General features: G+C 42.1%; 8 protein-coding genes across 8 annotated transcripts; 3 read left to right on the plus strand and 5 right to left on the minus strand.

Annotated features, from left to right (window-relative positions):
* Positions 1 to 573: 573 nt before the first annotated feature.
* On the minus strand, positions 574 to 2,296 carry EAE97_009106 (uncharacterized protein; the record flags this gene model as incomplete). The annotated part of the gene is made up of 3 exons (XM_038879621.1): positions 574 to 1,004; positions 1,105 to 1,645; positions 1,730 to 2,296. 3 exons carry the CDS (start codon positions 2,294 to 2,296, stop codon positions 574 to 576), a joined length of 1,539 nt encoding a protein of 512 aa, XP_038729634.1.
* A 717-nt stretch (positions 2,297 to 3,013) lies between these two features.
* EAE97_009107 (uncharacterized protein) lies at positions 3,014 to 5,595 on the minus strand (the record flags this gene model as incomplete). Its single annotated transcript, XM_038879622.1, has 3 exons — positions 3,014 to 4,693; positions 4,747 to 5,264; positions 5,316 to 5,595. 3 exons carry the CDS (start codon positions 5,593 to 5,595, stop codon positions 3,014 to 3,016), a joined length of 2,478 nt encoding a protein of 825 aa, XP_038729635.1.
* Positions 5,596 to 8,743: 3,148 nt separating this feature from the next.
* EAE97_009108 (uncharacterized protein) lies at positions 8,744 to 10,220 on the plus strand (the record flags this gene model as incomplete). Its single annotated transcript, XM_038879623.1, has 3 exons — positions 8,744 to 9,202; positions 9,263 to 10,041; positions 10,097 to 10,220. The coding sequence occupies 3 exons, from the start codon at positions 8,744 to 8,746 to the stop codon at positions 10,218 to 10,220; spliced, it is 1,362 nt and encodes a 453-aa protein (XP_038729636.1).
* Positions 10,221 to 10,790: 570 nt separating this feature from the next.
* On the minus strand, positions 10,791 to 12,462 carry EAE97_009109 (uncharacterized protein; the record flags this gene model as incomplete). Its single annotated transcript, XM_038879624.1, has 6 exons — positions 10,791 to 10,817; positions 10,960 to 11,031; positions 11,170 to 11,355; positions 11,500 to 11,711; positions 11,891 to 11,989; positions 12,312 to 12,462. The coding sequence occupies 6 exons, from the start codon at positions 12,460 to 12,462 to the stop codon at positions 10,791 to 10,793; spliced, it is 747 nt and encodes a 248-aa protein (XP_038729637.1).
* Positions 12,463 to 13,564: 1,102 nt separating this feature from the next.
* On the minus strand, positions 13,565 to 15,130 carry EAE97_009110 (uncharacterized protein; the record flags this gene model as incomplete). The annotated part of the gene is made up of 3 exons (XM_038879625.1): positions 13,565 to 13,616; positions 13,669 to 14,528; positions 14,579 to 15,130. 3 exons carry the CDS (start codon positions 15,128 to 15,130, stop codon positions 13,565 to 13,567), a joined length of 1,464 nt encoding a protein of 487 aa, XP_038729638.1.
* Positions 15,131 to 16,236: 1,106 nt separating this feature from the next.
* EAE97_009111 (uncharacterized protein) lies at positions 16,237 to 18,024 on the plus strand. The gene is made up of 2 exons (XM_038879626.1): positions 16,237 to 16,743; positions 16,806 to 18,024. The coding sequence occupies exons 1-2, from the start codon at positions 16,630 to 16,632 to the stop codon at positions 17,703 to 17,705; spliced, it is 1,014 nt and encodes a 337-aa protein (XP_038729639.1). The 5' UTR covers positions 16,237 to 16,629; the 3' UTR covers positions 17,706 to 18,024.
* Positions 18,025 to 18,377: 353 nt separating this feature from the next.
* On the minus strand, positions 18,378 to 19,504 carry EAE97_009112 (uncharacterized protein; the record flags this gene model as incomplete). Its single annotated transcript, XM_038879627.1, has 2 exons — positions 18,378 to 19,367; positions 19,409 to 19,504. The coding sequence occupies 2 exons, from the start codon at positions 19,502 to 19,504 to the stop codon at positions 18,378 to 18,380; spliced, it is 1,086 nt and encodes a 361-aa protein (XP_038729640.1).
* A 3,700-nt stretch (positions 19,505 to 23,204) lies between these two features.
* On the plus strand, positions 23,205 to 23,479 carry EAE97_009113 (uncharacterized protein; the record flags this gene model as incomplete). Its single annotated transcript, XM_038879628.1, has 1 exon — positions 23,205 to 23,479. The coding sequence occupies one exon, from the start codon at positions 23,205 to 23,207 to the stop codon at positions 23,400 to 23,402; it is 198 nt and encodes a 65-aa protein (XP_038729641.1). The 3' UTR covers positions 23,403 to 23,479.
* Positions 23,480 to 23,927: the final 448 nt, after the last annotated feature.

Genomic DNA, 23,927 nt, shown 5'->3' on the forward strand with positions numbered 1-23,927 from the left:
TAATACCTAGCTAATGTGATTTCAATTGAAGATTTGCCTTCTTAGTGTTCCTGTTCTGACGAATCAAGCCTGGTATCACGTATCTCGGATTCTTTCACTACTATCTATAGTCTCTCATACCTCAGTACTAATTAACGTGGCGTTTCCGTAATAGTTTCCACCTACATCTCCTTTGTCTTCTGTAAGTGCAGTCTACGTATTACTCCATACTTAAAAAGTACACTGAAAAGTCTTCAGGTCGCGGATGGAGCCTGTTATATTATTATTGTGGATTTTTTTGGCCAGGAATTTGGTTCGGAAATTGGCAGACCAGGCGATCAATGGGAAGATCTTATTGACGCACTGGAAGATGAAGGAGAAAATGAAAACAAGCTCTCTATACATACCTCTAACAAACATATTATTATCGGAAGCGTTCTACACAACATGACTTTCTTTCGTCCATAATTGAAATATGCTGATCTGTTGACTCTACCGAGTACTTTAAGAGGAATCAGACGAAGTAAAATCTGAGTAGGATACATCTTGCTCTAGTACAATTCAATCACGTGCAAAATGTACTCAGAACTTTCTCTAAACATCCAATTCATCCTGCACCAATTTAATTCTCACCCCATTCCCATTCTCCACCGCCATCCTAAACTGTTCCGTCCAAGGTCTCGAATCCCGACTTTCCATTTTCGAGGACTTCTGCATTACTCTCACAATAATATATGCCGAGTCAATAAAAACCATCTGCTGAGCAGGGCAAATGCGCGGCCCCCCTGAAAATGGAAGGTATTCCCAAGTTGGTTGCAAGGTCTCCCATCTCTCGGGACGAAAATTATCGACATCGTTGCCCCAGTAGCTTTTGTCGCGATGTAATGCGTGGATATCACATGTAATATTACTACTCTTTCTGATCAGGAAGGGGGCCTTACCGTCAGGGCCACCGCCAAGTGGTAAAACGGTGTCTTTGTGGCACACTCGTCGTAGAAATCCTGCGGTGGGGTGAAGACGGAGACCTGGTGAAGATGATTGATTAGACTGGATCTTACGTTGCTAGAAAATAGCAAGAATCTGGGAATCTTTGAACGACACCAAGCAAGAAACAAATATACATACTTTCATTAAACACGTATCGTAAGTTCTTCATTGACTTAAGAATTTCGAAGCTCAGCGCCTGTCCGGTCGTCGCAGCGAGTACTTCTCTCCGCAGTTTATCCCATCGATGCGCATCACGAGCCAGATGAAGAAAGATATCGCTAACAGCTATCCCCGTCGCATCGTGAGCGGGAATAAATACATGGAAAAGTTGATAGCGTAAATCCACCGGATCTTGTGTCTCCTTTGCCATTTCGTTCAAGAGTACATAATGTTTTTGAGCGGTACTCTCATTTTCCTCTTCCGTATTCTCTGCACTCTTCTGACTCTCCAGAACCCGAGAGACGTGTTTGTCAATATAGGCATGCACTTTCCCGAAAGCCTTTTTCCACTCGATATCTCGACCGCGAATGAATTTCAGCTTGCCGAGCATCATTTGTGCGCCGAGACCACGCATGGTCATATCGAATGCATTGAGGAATTCTCGAGCATCGAAGGGGGCATTTGGGGATTGAGATTCTACCGATTCACCGAACAGGAATTCGGTGGAGACATCCAGAAACTTGGAAATAGTCAGTCAAACCAAGCAGATAATGGTAAGCCGACCATGACAAAACGAACAATAACAAGGAAATATGCACCATACCAAATTCTTCGTAAGCGGTTGCAAATCAACCGTCGAGTCATCACGCGGAAGAAGATCCAAAAACCGCGCGACGTGTTTCTCCAGAGCGGCAAAATTAGAAATCTCAGTCCTCGCAAACGTGGGTCTTACGAGCGAACGCGAGCGTTGCCATATCTTCCCATCCGCGGTAAAGATTCCCTGAGCCTCCAGCGATCCACCCCCTTTCTCCGGCTTAACCTTCACCTTTCCGAAACTCCCAAACGAAAGCGCGAGGACCGTTTTGATGTTTTCGGATTCGCAGGTGTGAATAACCGGTGTTCCCCAGGAGTTGCTCTGGAAGGTTTTCCCATACGTGGCGTATAGCTCTCGGTTTGTCTGGAGCACTTTTCCAGTTTTCATCGCTGCGCCCATCTTGAAGAACAAATCGAGGCCGAGAAGCGGATCCTTGTGTGGATATATCCTTGGCTGCATGCAGCCATTTTTGCGTTCGAGGTCTGTAATGGTAAGATATTCAGAGAGTTTCTTGTATAGATACACGGTGATCAATATTCCTGTAGTCACTAGAGCTAGATAGGTGGTAGTCCTCATGATTAGGACTGTTCATTGAGAGTTTGATGGTGAGACGATTTCAATATCAAGTCTTGAGAGAACTTTGTGGATGACAAGTTTAAAGTTCCTTCGCCTTGCTTTATCGCCATCATGATATGATCTACCAACATGTTGGAATTATATTAATGTTAGGAAGGATTCGTCCTATCTTATCTAAGGACTTTGGATCATTGGGCTGCGGCACATGTTGAGAGCGGTTGGAACTGCTTTTTTCGATAAAAGGGGATTGATACTTGCTATTGGACTGATGGACAAGCAAGCTCAGCCCTTTTATGTTTCGCGCTACAAGTTGGCATTGGCATGCAGAGTTTTAAAGCACACAAATCTAGCACAGTGAATCTCTATCTATGCTCGAGCTGTCTTAGTGCCTTTGGCTCAACGGGATGATAGAATTCGCGGTGTAGCCTGCATAAGCGACACAGGTCGACAACGGCGGGCAAGCCTTCAAGATCACGATTTTGTGTTGCAAATCAAACAATAACGAGAAATTTTCCACAGAAATAAATCTTTATATATTATTCAAGGACGTGAATCCGAATCCGGTACGTGACCATTACTTCATATAGGAAAGGCCTGACCAGTCATCCAACATCCTGCTAACCCCATAATTTTATCATCATATCCAAGCACTCGTGGTATCAAAACGACCAAAAAAGTAACCAATCCAAAAACAAAAACGTCAAAAATCCCCAATATTTAAGCCACAACCCCAGTATCCCTACCTCCTCTTTCCTCAAACGCCTCTCTCGCTTTGACATTTGCCACTGCGCTCTGGAACGCACTCGTAAGGTCGACGTGGAATAATGGTCTATTGAGACCGGTAACGACAGCCGTTCTCGACCTCGTGACGTTTTTCGACACAGCTTTCAAATCACTACCACTTCCACTCTCACTATCACCTCTAATTTGATTTCCATTTCTCAGATCCCGTTCGCGCGTTCGCTGTTCCTTGATTTCTTTTTCGTTGGTTTCAGCTTCTGCTGCTGCTGCCGCACTATCTTGACCTCCCATTTCCGCAACCGAGAAAATCGGCTTCCAACGGTGTGATCCTTCTTCCTCGGGAGTTGGGTATCCGAATCCAGCGGCAACGAGAGCACGCTTGGTCCAGCGGTTATTGATAGAGGTGAAATGCCAGTCTACGACTGAAGGGGATGCATAAGTATCCAGTTGATTGCGGACATCGATGAGTTGTTGGATGGAGGTTATATCGACATTGTTAACGGAGCTGAAGTCGAGGATGATAGCTTTGAGGGTAGGGCGGTCGCTATGATCTTCAGGAGCTTTACCGCGGCGTGGACCGGGGTCATTCCATGGGCGATCACCAGGACGAGCGTAATGGTTAGGGTTGGTTCGACGGGTTGTTGCGAAGATTGTATTGGTAAGGTGGTCGAGATAGTGATTGGCGTTTGGATAGTTAAATCCTTCTGAGAATCGATATATGAAGATGCCAGGATAAGGTGTTTGAACATCAACTTCTGGATTAGTTCCATCACCGTGGTCAAAAGGAAGGAAGACTGTTCGAGATCCAGAATCTTCGAATTGAGTGGCATCAGATTTTGGGAAAGTGCCATTGTCGACCAAAGGTGCTGATCTATATTCGGCAATTTCACCCCCGATCGAAGTAACCTTGACTTTACCAAGAAAGCGTCCTCTAGCCTTAATAATTCGGAAAATGAGAACGGCGAATGAAACGCAAATGGTTACGTAGATACCATCTTCAATAGTGGTAAAAACGGTAACAATGACACCTGCGAAGAAAATCGGAACCTCGAGAGGGGATACACGCCAGAATTGATAGACAGTATTTGGGGGTGTGATGAGATCTCCGACAGCGTGAATAATGACTGCAGACAAAGCTGCACTTGGAATGTAAAAGAAGACTGCCGTAAGTGCGTAGATAGCAAGAAGAACGATGACAGCGGTTATGACACCAGCGAATGGAGTTCTGACACCAGCCTTCGATTTGATAGCTGTACGAGAGAAAGAACCAGTAACTGGATAACCACCAAGAAAAGCGCCAAAGATGTTGGTGACACCAATAGCTACCATCTCCTGAGATGGGTTGATAACATAGTTGTTGACACGTCCGAAAGATTTCGAAATTGCGATGTGCTCGATAAGGAGAACGATGACAGTGGCTGGTAAATCCCCTACAAAGACGTTGATGATCGAAGAGTTGACTTCTGGCACGGCAGCATTTTGAAATCCTCGTGGAACTTTACCGAGAATTTTGAAGAGTGGCTTTTTGCGATGATGCATGTTTACAAGCCAACTAACCAATGTGTATAACAAAATAACAAATACGGTTCGAAGAGTTGCGGCGAAGAAAAATGTTCTTTTGTGGTTTGGGAACTTCTTAGCTCCATAATTACAAGCCTAAAAATGATAATTAGTAATGATCAAGGTGTTAGCAGAGGTTCACAACTTACAGCTCTAAGCGCATATAACAGGAAAAGGGCTGTCAAGCCGATGGCTGCATCAAGTTTTGTATTGGGAAGACCCTTCAATGTGTTGATCACAACCTTATAGGTTGAAGCTCTAGAGCTGAAGCCTGTGATACCCATCAACGTTGGAACTTGTCCAACAGCAATGTTGATAGCGGAGCCAGTCATGAATGCCGAAATTGAAGTAAGGGAAATCAAATCAACAATCCAACCGCATCGAATAAGTCCGATAAAAGCAATGATGCAACCAGCAATTACAGCCAAACAAGATGCAATGACATGGCCAGGAACGTCAGGGTGAGTGACAGCAGCTTTCACCAAGATTTGACCAACGAGAGTCGACATGACAGCAACAGGTCCGATAGTGATATCCTTTGACGTAGCGAAAAACCAGTAAACAAGAACTCCCATGAAAGATGAGTAAAGACCAAATTGAGGTTCGAGCTCAGCGAGGGTAGCATAAGCCATACCCTGAGGTACGACGACAGCACCGATAGTAATACCTGATCAACGTTAACAATCAGACCCATTGGAAAGTACTCGGTACTACTCACCAGCTACCAAATCTCCAAATAACCATTGCAAATTATAGCATCCAATCCAACTTAAAAATGGAAATAGCGAGCGGCCATAAGCGGCGAGATCGTGTCGGTTTGGAAGGGTATCCTGGATCCATTCTAAACTTCGAGGTTCTTCCTCTACGAATGTATCGGCTGTTTGAATGGAAAAGACTGACTCTCCTCGTAAAATCTCCTGATTGTTGAGTTCATCGCGATAGTTGAGTTTGATACCGAGGACCTTAGCCAGTCCATGGCCAACTTTGGTAGCAGCCATTGTGGTAAAAAGCAACTTGGCTGTGAAACCTGAGATAGCGGAAGATTAAGTGGACAAAAAAGGCTATTCCGCAAAGGGTGGGTGTCAGTAGATCTGACCTGACAGATATGACAAGGCGATCTGCAAGTTACTCCCAGATGGTTATCCAAGAATCTGTAACTTTATGAGCGGATGCAGGGCTGATATAGCCGTATCTGCTCCCAGAAAGCCGGGTCGATATCAGATGATTTTGTATCTGACAATTGAAGAAAAATGTGATTTAATAAAAAGTAAAACTGTCTGACATCGGAACTATTCAAATGCAGGTCGAGAGCTGGAATAGATAGTGCAGCTTCTAATTGTAAAAAAGAGGCTTTTGTTCTCGAAAGACTTGAAAAGGTAAGACGTGATCCAAGAGTGGCATTCAGCAATTGACCTCTTTGAAATTTGGGGGTGCGCCACCAATGTATTGCGTGCTCGTGGATGAATAAGATGGAAGAGAGAAGAGCAAAGGAAACGACCAGGTAAATAAGTGAATCCCTGTGTGTAACCTTAGGCTGATCCGGAATTTGGAGCCTTTTGAATTGAAATACTTTGGTAGTAGACGTCAAGCCAAGTATAACGGGCTTGCAAATTCTTCGAATTTGGGGGTTTTAATATTGTACTACTGTGAAGCTAGAAAGACTTGCGGGAGATTTGTCTCGAAATGGAAGAGGATATTCGTGGTGACGGGATCGTGCTGGAGAGATGACATTAGTTGACAAGGGTACAATATAAAGTGGTTTGATGGATGTATATCTAAAAATGGTGAGAGTATCTACTTATGGTAATACTCCAATAATAATTATTAAGAATGGGTTTGGTATGTATTTTAATTGGTATTCTCTAAATTTCTAGAATTCGATTTTCTGGTTATGGGGACGTGGAGATGGCAGTCGCGGATGGCTACTCTTTCTTGATACAACAGGGTAGGGAGTATCCTACATACAACTTTGAGATGTATCGAGACTCAAGATTCAAGATTCGAAAAGAGGTACTGTAGGTACTCTGAACTCTAGAAAAAGCCCTTCAATCTCCAAGGGACCAAGGGTATACGTTCGAACCTCAATTCACAATCAAATGTCTTAAATTGATTTGGGTGTAAACGTAACCACACTTATTCGGTGTACGAATAATATGGGGAAGTCATTTATCAGGGGGATTAGAAATACACTCTGGCCATTTCTCTAGCCATCTCTTTACCTATTTCTTCTCAGAGCGGAGTTCTTCTCTACTATAAAATTCTTTTCTTTTCATAGGCAGTCTCGGTAGTATACTTGGTACTGTCCTGTCAGTCTATTTCATGGCAAAGTTGATCTAGTGTTACATGTACCACATTTTAGTGGATATGTCATCATCATTACCATTGTTACCATAATTATGCTTTCTTTACCCCGATCCTAATTTGGTTGAACACAGAGTTTCCGCCTAGATCTTCCGTTCAAAACCCCAAGCAGAGCAAGGAACCAAGGGAGACCAAGGGAAATGGGGACAGCTCTTTGTGAATCCGGAACAAAATAAATGGACTTGTAGTGGATGAAGTGGGCGAGGTGGGAATATTTTCAACATGTCGACGTATTTGCCGAGCACGCAATTCGCTAAAATTGATCTAGTTTTTCGAAATTATAAATTAGTGTCAAGCGAAGATGAAGGAGATAGATCTCCAGGGACCAAAAGAAGACAAAGGAAAACATTAAAAAAAAGCTTTCTTTATATCTGGAATCTTGGAAATTCGAACAGCTGAAAACTCTATTGCATACATTATCCAATCATTGGCGGCAAGGAATAAAGAGAAAAGGGGTAGATTGAATGAACAAATGAACAAATGAACAAATGACCCATTGATATGGCGTTTCTCATTGATTTCCTTGTGAGGCTATTGTATAGTATAGGGAATAGAAAAAGATCAGCTCTTCAGGATTTTTGATAATTTCACAAAGCTGTCCCTTTCAAGCAGTAGATTCGGCTATGGCCACGCAAGGGTAGCTCAAACCTTGTTCATGCAAGTTGCAGCACGCGGATTATCCATTGGGAAATCTCCACCCAATGACCGTTTTGCTTCATGATGCAATGGGAGGGATGAAGATCGCAATCCGATAAGATGCGATAAGAATGAAAAGAGGCTTGAAAAGCTCCGAGACATCATAATAATTTCAAGATTTTGGAGGCTTGAAAGGCTTGGAGGCTTAAAAGCTAATGTTTCTGAGCTGAGATCTATGTTGTAAATGGGATGGAGTGCAAAATTGTATTTTGATTATTGAAGATTGAGACCACCAGACTGGAGATAGTATCTTTCTTTCCCTTACCAACAAGAACCCGCGGAGATGAGGATGAAGGAACCTCCCGTCAGCCAAATGTCTTGGGAAATACAATATGAGTTAGTCCTGACAATAGGGACTGCGCATGGAGCGTTTGAAGCGTTTGGAGCTGATAAAAAAGTATTCACTGCGTCGATGAGAGATTATTGTCGAGAAAGATTTCAAAATCCGATCAAGCTCCTTCTTCTTGCCTCCAGATTTCCAAGATTTGAGGACTCGCGTCGAAGTGGAGAATTGATTGAATATCACATGATATGATCACGTGCTAGTATTTGCATGCGGCCTTGCGCGGTCCTCCATCCCTTGTCGACATGTTGTTGGCTTGAAGTTTAAGCAGAAAGACGTTGAGAAGGATATCATTGTCATTCTACTTCAATCAACATCTGAACAAAGTGTTGACAATATCGTTGCAGGTTTGTACATTAGGTAGGTAGCTTTTTTATGGTTGTCGTAAGTTATGTACCTGTGTACCTGTGTTATCACGAAAATTCGCGGTTTACCAGCCACGGCTTCACTTGAACCACACTTCACACTTCATTCACCCTTCACCCTTCACTTCATTCTTCATCCTTCACATTTCAAACTTCGCTCAGACTTCTGCTGACATGACAACAACTCAATTTGATAATCTGATAACAGACAGTACAATAGAAAATAGAACGATACCATACCTAGGTACTTCATGCGATTGATTGTATTCACATAATCATATTCACCATTTTGGATCTCAAGAACAAATAATCGAATTTATTTATTACTATCACTCCATCCGTATCCTTAAATCCCAATTCAACAAATAATGCGATAGCAAAATGGCATCTTCATCCCCCACCAAAGACGCATTTCAATTTCCTACGCTGGCCCCTCCTAATCATTCTGTCCTCAATCCGCCAGCATCTCCCCGCCGAGCTTTAAGAAGATTACAGTCCGCGCACACTCTAGGTTCATCATTCAATCAACCATCCCTGATCTCACAGCAACATAAGCAAGCTTTGCAAAAGATTATTCCGCCCGTGCCAAAAGATGCCACACAATCTTCAACTACAACTCATTCCAGAGCAAGATCCAATAGTGATGTCACGAATATAGTCCCAGTCCCAACTTCTTCGATGAGGCGCCCTACATCAAACAGAAAACTTACCGCGACAGAAAGTATGTCGTTAGACCGTCTACTTAGAGAGGGCCCCCCCGATGGAGATATAATTGGAAGTTTGGAGAGTATGAGATTGAAGATATTGGATCAAGGGGTTAAGAGTGATAGCGATGGAATGGTTTGTCAATTCCTCCCTCTACTCTACCACTTCTGCTAATAGATACTTATTTGTCAATAGTCCTCTTTGCGCATCTACATCTGGCTCATATTACTCAATGCACCTACTCTTGAAACCGACGCATATCTCTCTCTGATCCATCGCGGTGCATCTCCCGCATATTCCAAAATTCGAAATGATACCTTTCGAACTCTAGCCACCGATCCTCTTTTTCGACGTCGAGTCAGTGAAGCAAGCTTAATCCGACTTTTAAATGCAGTAGCATGGAGATTACACGATGCGAAAGAGGCGCGAGCAGAATACCGAAATATACAGAATAGGCAGATTATGGAGGCGGCTATTCAAGGTTCTCCGGAACGAGGCCCATCATCACCCAGTATGAGATCTAGAGCTCGTGCTCTGACTTTAACAACGGAAGGTTCTGATGTCGGGGCTGGGGAACCGGGTACATATGTTCAAGGCATGAATGTACTCGCTGCACCCTTTCTCTATGCTGCTCGTAGCGAATCTGAAGCATTTGCTGCTTTTCATCGCTTCATAACAACCGAAGTTCCTGGTTATGTGAGAGGTGCTATGGATGGTGTTCATAAAGGACTCGCATTAGTGGATAAAGTTCTAGCTATTGTTGATCCAAAATTGAGTCTGTATCTGATTGGAAAGGGTATGAGTGCAGAAATTTATGCTTTCCCTTCAGTACTCACTCTATGCGCATGTACCCCTCCATTACCCGAGGTACTTCGTCTTTGGGATTTCTTATTTGCTTATGGTGCTCACCTCAATATTCTTTGTATTGTGGCACAACTTGTTATTCTCAGGCATTCAATAATGAGTTCTCCTAGGTAAGTTCTGGGTTTTGCTTCTACTAGACATGAATTCAACTAACAAAAATCAAAGTCCTACAAAGATTCTCAGATCTTTCCCTCCTTTACAAGCGGATACCATTAAAGAAGTTACACTTACTATCATCAAGAAAATTCCGGATGATGTTTATGCGGAAATCGTTTCGCATGCTAAATGATTTATTCACATGCATGGCTGGCGGCGTTGTACATTGCATTGGATGACAAAAGTGAAAGTTTGAGATGAGCTGAATGATTGCTATATGTACGAATGATATCATGATATAGCTATGTTTTGAGAAGCAAATGATCAATTGGTTGGATTGGATTGCATGAGGCTGGTTTGGGGTTGCTCGGTCTAGGGGGTTCTGGGTTGGATGAATGGGTACGAATATAAATACGGATATGAATTAATGATATTGGAGGGGAAGTAATTTTCTCAAGTATATCAAGCTTGAGTGTAATATGTTTAATTGTATACCTACCTCTGTTTGAAATTTTATTGATGGGGTGATCTTCGTTTTTCTCCTATTTGAAACCCTGTCCCTGGTGGCTATGCGAATGTACAATGTAGCTTCTTCAAAACTCATCCTCCTTCCCTTACCCAATAACTCATATTCGACTTTGAGATTTCCAGAGTGGAAGATTGAGTGAGTGATATTGAATATGGATATTGAATATGGGAGGATGTGTTGAATTGTATGAACTGCATTATTATGCAGAGAAATGTGTTCATCCGCATCACATACTCATGCATTTTTAAATGCTACATGGAACTGATATATATAAGTCAGCCATCTCCTCTCTCGACTCTGCAATACTTTTCTCATATTCCTCTTCTCACAATCCCATCCCATCCCATCTTATCGTCTCCAGAAGACCAGAAGCAAAAAAGAAGAACAATGCAAACAAACTCACCATGTCAGCCCCACTCGTCCCCTTTCTCAAAAACCCTATACTGTCCGCAAATTCCTTCGTCTCTCTAAATGCCTAAGTTTCAAATCTCACATTAGCCCCAAAATTCTTCCATCTCCCTCCCCATCTATAGACTCCCACCGGTGTATCAAAATCGGCCTCAATTTTCCAAGACCAGGAAAGGAAACAATAAAGCAACAAATGAATACCCACCATATGAGCCTCCTTACTCTCCCACCCTAACATTATAATCAAAGCTCTCCCCTTTTCTTCCTCCATCGCCTCTTTATTCTTAGCGATCTTCTCAATTACCTCTCCCGAATCTATCACGCCAAGAAATCCTGCAATTTTTTTTTCTGAGTGAAGTTTGCGGATTGCTGTTTTGAAGTTTTCTACTCCCTGTTTGCTTTTCTTAGTCCTCTACTTGATCTACTTCTCATTCTCTCATTCTCTCATCCTCGCTCTTCTTTCAATTTGTCGAAAATTGGATTTAGATTTGGATGGAGACAACAAATGTTACATGTAACAAAAAACACCACATACCTCAAGAAAAACATCCTCCACATTAAAAAACGTAGCGACTTCCATGACACCCCCCTTCTGCCCCGCACTTCCTTTTGCAATAGCGTCCACGACATCCAATTTACTTGCGTGTATGATTTCCACACTTCCCATAATCGGCTGCAGATTTTCTAAAAAGGCGGGGTAGGCTGGCGAATCCATAAAGGCTTTGTGGGGAGCGAGGGATGTCCAGTCTTTGGATTGGGGGTTAGTATAGATATATGTATATAGATTTGGACGTGTGTACGAAGATTATGGGAAATTCGAGTGGAAGGGATAGATATGCAGAAAATGAAGAGCAAACAGCAAGTGAAAGGAAAATTCCCAACACAGTTAAAATCAGTAAAAGAATCAATAATAGGGGGAGTCAAACCAATACACCAAATCAACACTCCATCATCCTCCAATGTACCGCCATAGTAAGAATTTGTACATCCTTTTTGGGCCGCAATTGTATCTAGAGTTTCACGCCCTATATTGATTATATCTGATTAGTCTTGTTCTTTGAACTCCATCCGTCCGTCCTTCCATTCGCCCCTTCATCCATCTATCCGTTCCATCAAGCCGAATTCAAACTGTGAAAAGTGTGAATCCAAGAAAGCCCGCAGACTCAATTGTTTCCCCTCCTATCTTTATCCCTATTCCTCTCATTCCAAACCGGATTCAACACACTCGTGATCACTCATCTCTCATACTTAGATCCACCCCCATCCACAACCAGCTGTGCAGGTATTTCATCCCCAATACCATCCCCAACTCCAACCCCCACCCCAAGCAAAAGAAAAGACACTTACAAATCCTCGCCGCCTCTTCCGCCTCTTCCGCTTCTCCCTCCCCCTCCCCTTCCAAATCCCCTCCCCCTATCTCCCCTCTCAACCCAATCCTCACCATTTCCGTGACCGGCCCATCAAACTCAGGCCCACTAACCACCGACCGCATAGCCATTTCGACACTACTTCCTTATTCCCTAACTTACGTATCTACAATTGAACCTGCTATATCCCCAACACGTTTATCCACAAACCCTCTCGTACTCGTCTGTATGTATATCCCAGGTCGTCCAAGTCGTCCAGGTAATCCAAGTGAAGACAAAGTATCGGAATCGAAATCGAACCCGAAATAGAAATCAGGAATAAGGACAGAATTTTGTACTCAATATATCTATACCAGGAGTTATACGATAGATAACAAATGATAAATAGCTATAGTGAGAGACGAACCACCAACTAACATAGGTATTTGAAGTCTTCCCTTACCTAGCCTAGGTACCTACCTAGGTACTTGCTTACCCCACCCAACACGAACACGGCACTTATGATGTCAGCCAGCAGCTCAGATCACATAAACTCCTAAACTTTGATTTCCAAACTCACTCACTATCTCCTAAAGCTTCACAGTAGCTCCCACAAATCAACATCTTATTGTCAAATCATCAAGTCGATGGATGCTATTGCATACGGCAAAATATCACACACGAGTTCACTAAACTAAATACAACACAGCACAGCACACAATTAGTAATCCAAACATCACCAAATCACAAATCCATCCCCAGCTATGTATAAATCATCATCATTCCATCTCACCTGACCTCACCTCAATTTCAAATGCGTCTCCAATCCCACAAATACAATCAAAAGAACCTCAAATCATAAAATAACAATTTTTCACAATTCATATCACCTTAGCCTATCATGCATCATGCATCGTGATTTTCCTTGCATACCAATTTTCCCTATTAGCATCTCTCCCATCATTCTCGTTTCCATGCACTTGATTTCCCATACCAATCGCGGGTCAGATTCCCATCAATCAATCAATCAGGATCTCATTCTCCCGTCATTAACTTTCTTTTATCAATTGCCTAGAGAGATCTTTTCACTCCTAAGGGAAATATACGCCATGAAAAAGCAAGCAAGCCACCATTCCGCCAACCAGGCCACTAACATCCATAAAAAGATTCATTTCTGATTGTTAATAACACATATTGCCAAAGGAATTCCTTTCCCTTGCCCATATCTAAACCTTTCCATATATCAATTTAAATTTAGCTTGAAGCTCTGTGACGTTCACTCTCTAGCCTTGAGTAGAGCATGTATCTATTCATGTATTAGTAATATGAAAATAAGGTTGAAAAAAGAGGAAACTTACAAAGCCATCTGATTACACTCTGCTGTTCCTGTAATTGTAACCAGTCTCTCATTTGAATTATCTTGAGGCTCATTGATCTTAATGACACTACCACTGAGTTGTCTGATTTCATTAATCTTGGCACCACCTTTACCAATTATAGCTCCAACCATATCATTTGGAATGAAGATTTGTTGTGTTAAGGGTTGACCCGGGATAGCACCTGGCATAGGTTGACCTTGTGGGCCAGTAGCACCATGTGGTTGAGGAACAGCGTGGCCAGCTTGTGGTTGTTGTGGACCCACTCCACCATACCCGCCAACGGCTGGAGAAGCGTGTCCACCGTAATGTGCAGCAGCAGCTGGCTGTTGGTGAGGTGCTTGCCCTTGACCGTATGGTTGGGCATAGCTGTTTCCAGGAGTATGGTGAGATCCACGGTCAGAACGACGATGGTTGTCAGGGTGACCATAGTTTCCACCAGCTGGTTGTGGAACATATGGAACAACCTGCATACCACCTGGGACCACACCTGCAGGTCCACCGCTTCTTGATGCATAGGCAGATGCAGCGGGACCGCCAAATCTCTCTGTCAATTGTTCAAACAATGTGCTTCCCACATAATAGGTTGCAATGTGGACGGCATCTGCGACGCCAAGAACAACAAGTGATCTCTCGGTTGAAAGTGGAAGGTACGAATCGGAAGCATTCAAACGAGCCCCTGAAGCTTCTTGGATCTCTTTGATCCGAACACCACCTTTACCAATTATAGAACCAATCAAAATATGTGGAATAAGAAGGCGAAGAGGGTATGTCTTCGAGGTTGAGTCCGAAGGAGCTTCGAGAGGTTCATTGTTCAATGTTCGAATTATCAAACCAAATGCCTACAAATAATTAGTCATATTTCTCCAAATGTCAAAACGGGCAAACGTACCTTAGCTACTGCATCAACAACACCACTGACAGTCAAAATTCTTTCCACTGCTCCCTTTTGATAATCGCTGACTGTACATTTTGCACCAGAAAGCTTTCGGACCAAGGAAACATTTTCCCCTCCCTTGCCAATGACGGTAGCAGCTTCGGCACTTGTAATAACGGATCGAACGTGTATCCATCCACTTTCGTCGTGTGGGAGAGCATTTCCAGAGGAAGTGCCTTCGGTTTTAGTAGGAACCGTTGTTTGGATTGGTTGTGTTGCTTCAGTAGTAGGAGCGTCAACGACCTCGGTATCTCCCTGAGCATCCTTTACTTCTTCTTTTATTCCATTGGCTTCATCAGGTTTCGCATCTCCATTTGGATTGGTGAGGACTGGGAGCTCAGTTTCAATGACAGATGGTTTCTTTTCTGAATCATCTTCACCCTTTACAATCTTATCTAAAGCAGGACGCTTGGCATCTGGTTGATCGCTTGGTGCAGAAGGGGATGATGGGTCCTCGAGAGGACGTTTTGTGGATTGTGTAGGAGCTGTTGTAGGTGAGGCCGACATTTTCGTTTGCTATTTGGTTAATCTCTTCTCTTGTATTTGTTTCACTTTGAGTTGAATAGTGATCGGAACGGGATTGGAAGATAAGTCAAATGACTATTTGGATTGATCGCTGTTTTATGTACACCAGAAGAGTCTTCGAAGGAAAACGTGCTGGTGTTGGGGTCGGAGGAAGCAGGGAATGGAGCGTGTGCTTTGACGGGGACTGCGAATAAGAGAAGATGTGTCGATAGGGGAGGAAGCAGATGTGGTGTAAAACAACAACTTGTAATAGATCTGCAAACTCTGGAAAGGGATTTTCTTGGAAGTTGGAAGGAGGGCGAGTAGTTTCTGTGATTGTGATGGATGTGAGGGCTTTGGAGGTGAAGATAACTGATTTTGAAGAATCCTCTTATTTTTGGGGAAGAAAAAAGCAGTATTAGGGACCTATCCTCAAACCTTAAGCTTTTCCACCAACGATTCCAAGTTATCGTTGTCTTAATGCTTTTTTTTTTAAAGTACTGGTTTGCGTTCCCAGTTTTCAATTCCGATGATTGTTTAGTTTGCTGCGTGTTGATCGGAAGTTGCAGGAGACGGAAATGGTGATGGAGATGGAGAAGCGACAAAGAGTAGATGGAGGTGAAATTCGAAGAGGTTGAAAATCGCGTAGATCTTTATTTCCCGAGGATGGTGGTTTACGTAGATAGCTTGAGCGACTTAATTGAAGAAGTCGTTCTGATGATGAAGAGGATGATATTTCAATGAAGAAAAGGAAGGGGAAGGAGAAGATGATGTCTTTAAAATACCTAGGTAGATAATTCAAAAGAAAGTAGCAAGCAAGAAAGAACCTTACGCGGTACTGGGGCGGTAGATCTGATGCGAGGGAAGCTCCACTAGCGTAAAAAAGTTGTGCTGCTTGGTCTGAGGCCTTTTTGGTGAGGAGGTCTCACGTGGGTACCTTAGGTAGGTAGGTATGAATGAATGCTTGCACAAAAAAATATGTATTTATGTATTTATGCCTGAGGTTCAATTTTGATATTTTCAAGGTTCCAAGGTTACCTACCTCTACCCAGGTATGTATATCAATCAACCTTACATCAACTTCATACGTAGCAGAATTTATAGTAATGCGGCAGTAACTTCACCTCATTCATAAAATTGCAAGAAACAATACAATTTGATATTCAGCTGGTTTACGAGTCAAGACTTCAATCTATTAACCAAGTAATACTTCACTCCTGCATCTTTGACATAATTCAATTACCCTTTTCGGCCCGCTCCTTTTCTTCAAAATAGAAACTGGTCTGCTTGTCACGTCTTAATATATCCGTGCACATATAAAATCAAAGCAATGCACGTGTTTTTTGGCTGTCAAATCGAAACACGCTACATTTCAATCTCTGCTCCTTGTCTCAAGTTGCTGTCGATCGAGAATTGAATGAGATAGTTCAAATGACCAATTAAGACAAGGTCAATAACTTGTCAAGATTCAAACTCACCACCCTTTACCCACTCCATTTACCATGGATATCGATCAAGACCCTCCTCGAATCTCCGCTGCATATACAACGCGTCTCGACCAAACTCTCCAAGATCTTCAAGATCGAGTCAAGGAGCAAGAAGCCGCACTTGCAAAGGTGAGTTTCCACTCCCTACCATATCGAGTTTCTAAAAATCTCCAGCTAATCATCCACCTTAGCTCCGAGCAAAAACCTCAATCCACATATCTTCCGGCCCATCACCAGACCCCAAAACCCACCTCCACCAACTCCGTGCTCTGAAACACGCCTACGATACCCTCTCCACCACATCCCCCTACCTCCCACCTCCCAAATCCGTCCTTCCCGCTCTCCTCGCCCACCGCACCACCACATCCTGCATCCAAGAAACCCAAGAATGCATAACCACCAGCTCACATGACCTCTCCACCACCACCATGCTCCTCCAAAAGGAAAAATCCGACCACCAAGATGTCCTCTCCATCCAGTCCGCGCTCCAATCGCGCATTTCCGCCCTCACAACCCAACTCACGCAACAAACGCAGAAATCCCCCTCCCAAATCTTTTCCGAGTTGCAATCCTCCTTCCAAACAGGCAAAACACACTACGACACCGAAACCGGCAATCTAATCCGCGCATTCAATTCCTTCATTGATGCATACCTCGCATCCATGCTCGCCGCCGAAGAACTCGGCGGCCCCATCGTAGGGGAAATGCTCTCCATCACTCCACAAACCCTCATCGCCGGTTTTAGCACGCAGGGAAAACCCAAAAAGCCAAAGGAAAACCCGAACATGGATAAACGCCAGCGTCGCATCGATGAAATCTGGGGTCCCAAACCTCCTCTCGACCAAGATGACGACGAGGAAGAAGAAGAAGAATGGGACGAAACACGTGCCGCCGCAGCTGAAATGCGTGAATTGGCCGAACAGCTGTTGAACGGATTATTAGAAGCCGATGAGAATGGCTCGGATGGATATGTCACGCTCGAGAGAGATAGTGCAGCGGCGAGATTCTTGGTCAGAAGCAAAGTTGCGCAGTATCATTTCAAGGATGCGAGGAAATTGAAGCTGATCGATTTCGAAAAGGATATTGTTTGAATGGTTATCTTTCTAGTAGTATAGATACCCATCCTTATTTAGATTACTAAATTACTACCTCACCTCGCCAATCTCATACCTACCTACTTACGTAGGTATCTACCCTTCGATCATGATAGATAATCTATTCTATTCTATCATATTCCCTCTCGCTTCTCACGTCTTACTTCTCACTTCTCACATCCCGCCTATGGCCTCTCGCCTCTCAAAACCAACAACAAATGGTCAGAAAAATGAATGAAGAGATGAATGAATAGATGAATAGATAGATGAATAGATAGATGAATAATTAAGTAGATAGAAGTTTGATAAGAAAGAGTTGTCCATTCGTAGGATCTGATAAATCACTTTTGATGATTAAGATACACATTTCTACTAGTTTGATAGTATTAGTTCACAGCAACATTAAGAAGTACTGAGTGGAATTGTTTGATATCTATCTAAAACCAGACCTTGATATACTTCTTCTTATCTCTTCTTATCCATCAAGAGCACTAACTGTAATAAACCAAAATGGGTATCTGTATTTAACTCCACTCTAACTTCCCATACTCCATATTCATTATTTGTATTTCATATCATCGTAGAGACATTTACCTCTCAATTTTGCTCCGAGCCCATCACTCCCTTTCTTCTAGTTCTTCTACTTCATCCCCTCAAATTCATAAAACTCTACTGTTTCTCCTGGACACCAAAACTTTTCCACATACGTGGAAGAAGATCTCTATCTCTGTAGTCCGAGTAAATCAGCTCTCTACATTTCTCAGTGTTGGTATCCCACTTCAACTTATCCACGTCAAAAGCTGCATCCCATTCTCGAATTAATTTCTGGACCTCCGCTTTGTGTTTTTGAACGCAGCTTTCGTGATCAGAAGATGATTTGTCCGCTGTAGCTGATTGTATATTTTGAAGACCGCGTACTGCTGATAACCAAAAATTGAAAGGCTCTATACAAGTATTGGCATATTGGTTGTGGAAAGCCGAACCACGGTCATTCAAGATCCTATAAACTTGATTCTCGCCAGTCTTGTCCGCGCCAATCAGCAGTTTGATTTCGCTTTTTGGCGCTCCATATATCGTATCGAGAAGGATGTCAAAATAGTCGGGATATGTATCTGCTAGCTTCATCACTGTTGCTAAATCAGTTAGATGTGCCGATTGATTTCGTCTCTTTCTGATGTTTTCCATCCACGATGGCACAGATATCTTCTGCCTGGTGCTCTCCATGATACACGCCATCTTCCACAGTTTCTTTCTCATATTGATTGTCTCTCCCTCATATCTTGACGCCTTCTCTGTTTCCAATCTCTCTGTCTTCAGAAGACAGAGATTCAAGTCTCTTCTCAACTCTTCTGAGTTTCTTTTTGACTCTTGTGAGTCTCTTTTTGACTCTTCTGAGTCTCTTTTTGACTTCTCAATATCTGCTTTCATGCTGTTTATTTTTTCTTCGAATGTGAGGTTCTTTTTCTCGTAAAGGATGGGATTGTTTGTGATTATCTTCTCGTGTGTGATGGTATCTCTGTGCTCAACCAATTCCATCATATCTATTTGTTCCTTGACCTTTGGGTTGATCGATTCAAAACGACCCTTTCCAAATAGTCCGAGGTCTTCGTGGCCGAGAGGAATGCTTCCTAGGAGATGATAGTTTACATCTGTTTGATCCTACAACTATTGTTAGCGAAGTACAACTTGTGTGATTATACAGCAAAGTTGATCTTTGCTGAATATAGAATTCGAGGGGTTTGTGCTAAGTGAGTATCAAAGATTTTCATTGGAGAATCATAGAGAGGTACCAACATGTTTAAGATTGGATCGTCTTTGTGTATTGTGGAAACCATTGAAAAGTGGTCTACAACTGATGACTGATTTGTTGAAGAGTGCACCCGAGATGGATGAACTCCAAAGATTTTTTCGGATCATCCTTTTGATACAGGAATGAGGAAAGCACTGGTCTAGAATGTATAATCTAGAAACAGAGGGTGACGATGAGGCAGTGGTGTTTTTGGAATACTGGTGATGGTAATGGTAATAGTAATAAGTGTAAGTGATCCTGATGAAATATTCAAGTTCTTTATTTGGAAGGTAAAGGTTGATCTAGACCCTTCAAAACTCTCGAGCCATCCATGAGGCTGAGCCTTTAGCCGACAAGCACGCTAGGGAGGTACTGTATCTTATCAAACTACCTACCTAGGCTCGCTAGGTACTCATCAAACCGTAGTAAACAAAGCTGCGTATATTATGCAAGTCCCCTCTTATTATCGACCTATAAGAAACATTTATTAACAGCCCTCCAAAAATTGGGTATATGTAAAGAAACTGTATCCTGCATGAACCTTTCACTGATGGCAAGATACATGTCAACTTTCAGATCTATTGGTTTGCTCTAATATCTGGGTAAAGGACGGAATGTACGTCAAGGAGTCTCTTTATCAATACGACAAGACAAGCGTTGATGCAAGATTGTTGATAACGAAATGGATGTCACCTTCGGGATTTATCTGTCTCCAGCTTCAGATTGGATAATATATCCGATGGTATTGCATGATAATTGGAGAAGAAGTTCTCTACAAGCTTGTCTGTGTTTTATTCTGATTCTAGTACTAGATTTGAGCATCCTGTCTTCTCGCTCTCGATACATATACATACCTCAGGGGTGTGGGATCCCCTCGTGTTCTTTTATTTTGTCCTCGTCGCTTTATTAGGATTCTGATTCTATATAAGTACCATCTCCTCGTTTGTACTGATCGAGCATATACTCCAGGCCCTTGATGATATTTAGACTAGCTATATTTTGGGCACCTTATACTCTTCATCATAATATTTCAAGTGTTTGTACGTTACACATCTTGTATTTAGATGTACTTCCTCTAGTACTTCCAGGACTTCTGGTGTAAAGCGAAAATACAGCTATGTTAATAACAATGCCTTTCCAATCATTGGCTCGAAATATTCTATCAGAGTACTAGATATTGCTTCCAGTAACATTGAATCAAACTTCTGAGGTTGATTATGTGTGGCTGAAACCTTTCGGATGTGTAACTAGTCGAATTAAGAATGAGTCGATAGACGCAATAATTCTTTTGGAACTGCAAAATAACATCTCCATTGGGCATCAAACCCCGTAATAAATTCTGATGTATCATGGATTTTATAAAGAACGAAGAGTCACAACATCACAACAATCTAGTGGTAGAGATCTACACACATGTATTTCCAAATTCGGTTCCTTGAAATGACGTCAAACTGGCTCGGCAATCTAATCCCAATCGGTGAGATGAGATGTGCAACAAATCCATCCAGAACCAAGCCTAAGCTCCCGAAACTCCCTACCCAGCCTCGAGCTAGCCTAGATACCGGTAGGTTTGCAGTCGAGAAAGTAGCAGAAAGAACATACATATTTGAAAGTGGATTAATAAATGCAATTCAATTCTTGCCCTCAAATCTAACAAAGAACGCCCAAAATCTTTGCATGACTTCACAATCCATATATACTAAGGCAGAGTTCTCTGCGAGTACTAAACTGCCTTGATTCTCGCCAATGATCTTAATCTTCCTGGATCCATGATAGTTGTAGCCTATATCAGCCAGCTGCCCTAAGAACTGACTAATCCATGATGCCTCCATGGCAGCTTTGCACAAACCGTAGTACTCTGACACAGTGAATCTCAACCTTCATGCCAGGTTTGTAACACCATGTTGTGTTTTCATTCGTTTGTCCATAAGTCGAACTGCCTTCTTTGCACCTCCTTTTCCTCGTGTGTAAATATTGTGCGCTTACGAATGTCTTCGCCTGTAAATAATATCACATATTTGTAATTATCGAAATCTGTTGGGTGAATGTTGATGATGTAAACATTTATATATTCGAAAGGGTGTGTTGTGTGATTATTGATTGTCTTTCTCTTTGTTTGATGGGATTCCAGCTCGTATGGTTCGCAGATCTCAGGCTCCTCCTTACAGCAATCTGCCAAATCCTTTTCAGGAAGACATCTAATAAGATTTTGTATCTTTTTAATATTCCTAGACGAAAAATAACCGAATAAATGATACTAAGCCTTCATTGGCTCTGTAGTTGTAATTGTTACATATGGGATGGCGTGGAAATATAATCTATATCTTTAATACGTCTTGCATTTGAGTGAAAAGACTGTGACCAATTTGGAACAGAATATCTTTGTTCTTATTGTATGCAAAGCTTGTATTGTTATTATCATCCTCGCTTAATTAGATGTACCAACTGCTTTTTTAGAATTTAGAATCAAAGTACAACTTGATAAAAAGATCAGCGAAATGAAGAATTTCAAGTAGTAGTATAACAGGGTTAACCGAGTCGTTTAACGGTATACATTCCAACACAACGGATCTCATTCCAATAAGTACGATCAGCTCATTTGTAGATATAAGTATAAGACCATTTGCTTATCTAGAAGACAATATTTAATGAGTCATAAAATCGTCTTTGTCTACATATAGTGTGCCTATGCACCTGTATTGTAGAATCATGTACAGCGTTGACGAAGATACCAAACCCCTCTTCGTGCCGCGATCTTCTCATCAGTTACAGCGGTTGAATTTTGAGTTGTAGATGTAATATTTCCAAGTGCTGTTCATATGTGTATTATAGAATCCCTCGCGACAATGGCGACGATTATATCTCCACAACGGTGATCGAAATCTTGGGGTTACATCGATCAGGTGATGGACGGTGTAACGGATATCAATGTTGACGTGGAAGATTATAAAGTGTGAAGTGTGAAAGCACTACTTACTATTCCAAGACAATCAAATCTCATCACAGGCTTCTTATATTATCAACACAAAATGTCGCTAGGAAATCAAGTAGTCTATTAAAAAGATAATGAACTCGAAGTATTGGAAAGGCAAAAGTAAGAGCTAGATATAAAGATTAAAAGATATAAACAGAGACAAGCTGTCAAAATATACAAACGAAAATCTGGAGCAAAACAGAGTAAAGAGAAAAGATTGGAAATTAATCGAAAACAATGATATACTCGCCTCATCCAAAAAGCCCCCAAAAAGTTCCTCAATGCCCCACAATTATCAGACGATGCGATCAAATGTTTACGCAGAAGATTTGAGAGTCGAATAATAGAGTTGGATACATATCAAACACGAATAGCGAAAGTTGGCCTTGATATATTGGATTGAGGTACAATTATAAGAGGTTCTACATCGAACAAACAAGATGAAGTAGCCCTTTTTTTGAATCCTGATACTTTTGCTGTATGGTTGAACAACAATGATATAAACTCCTTGAGAACAATCGTTCTGAGGGGTTTTAGTTTATATGAATTCCCAAATCGCGAAAACTTCCGGTAAAGACTTTCAGTTCTGACTACGACAGATCAGAAAGAGATCAAGATCGATGTCCAAGTTACAGACCCCGAAGGACATCTAATAACGAAGCCACTATAATGGGAGATTGTAAAACAGCTCTATCAGAAAAGTATAGTCGATGAAGCAGCAGAACTCATAAATATGCCGAATTTGTCGACTCCAATTCATGACGTAATTCGATTACCATCAAAGATCCAGTCTCGCATGGGCTTTCTCTCTGAAGTTATCGATCTAGCAGATCTTAAGAGACGGGGGAGCAATGTGATGGAATACCATGCGGACATTGAATGCGATCTCAACTTTACGATCCACGCTTCGCCGGGCTCAATATCGGCATGACATATGGAAAGAATGGGTTACATAAGTATTTTTTTGATGCAAGGCAATCCAGGGGATTACAAATTGTGGTCAATTGCAGAAATTGGACATCTGAGCCCGGAAAGGCAGAAGGCTATTTGGGAAGACTTTGGTCGGTCAGGAGCAGGATGGCAGCCGCCGTCAGATGTAAAGATCATGGTATATGAGCTGCAACCGAATGATGCTATACTCATGATGCCAGGAACTATACATGCTCCCATGACTCCTACGCTTTGTCTGCTATCCGGAATGATATGTTATCACGAGAAGCTATTGGCTCGATCGTTTGAGGTGATAGATTTCCTGAATCGCTATCCGGATGCTACAAATGAGGATCTACCTATACAATATCTAGAGATTATTCCTATTATATTGAGTTTGGTTAAAAAAGAACCTGAAATATACAGAATTTCGGATCTCAATGACTTCAAACGAATCTGTTCCGAAACTATTGCTCGGATTAGGAAGCATTCGAAACATTAGATTGAAATCTAGTGGGAATTTGAA

Source organism: Botrytis byssoidea (genome assembly GCF_014898295.1).
Source record: "Botrytis byssoidea strain MUCL 94 chromosome Unknown BBYS_020, whole genome shotgun sequence".
Lineage (NCBI taxonomy): Eukaryota > Fungi > Ascomycota > Leotiomycetes > Helotiales > Sclerotiniaceae > Botrytis > Botrytis byssoidea.

Excerpts from the sequence above, each read along its gene's own strand:
- EAE97_009111 (XM_038879626.1), top strand. The coding sequence starts at position 16,630 with ATGGATATCGATCAAGACCCTCCTCGAATCTCCGCTGCATATACAACG. Across the intron at positions 16,744-16,805 it reads AAGAAGCCGCACTTGCAAAG|CTCCGAGCAAAAACCTCAAT; the intron begins GTGAGTTTCCAC and ends CATCCACCTTAG.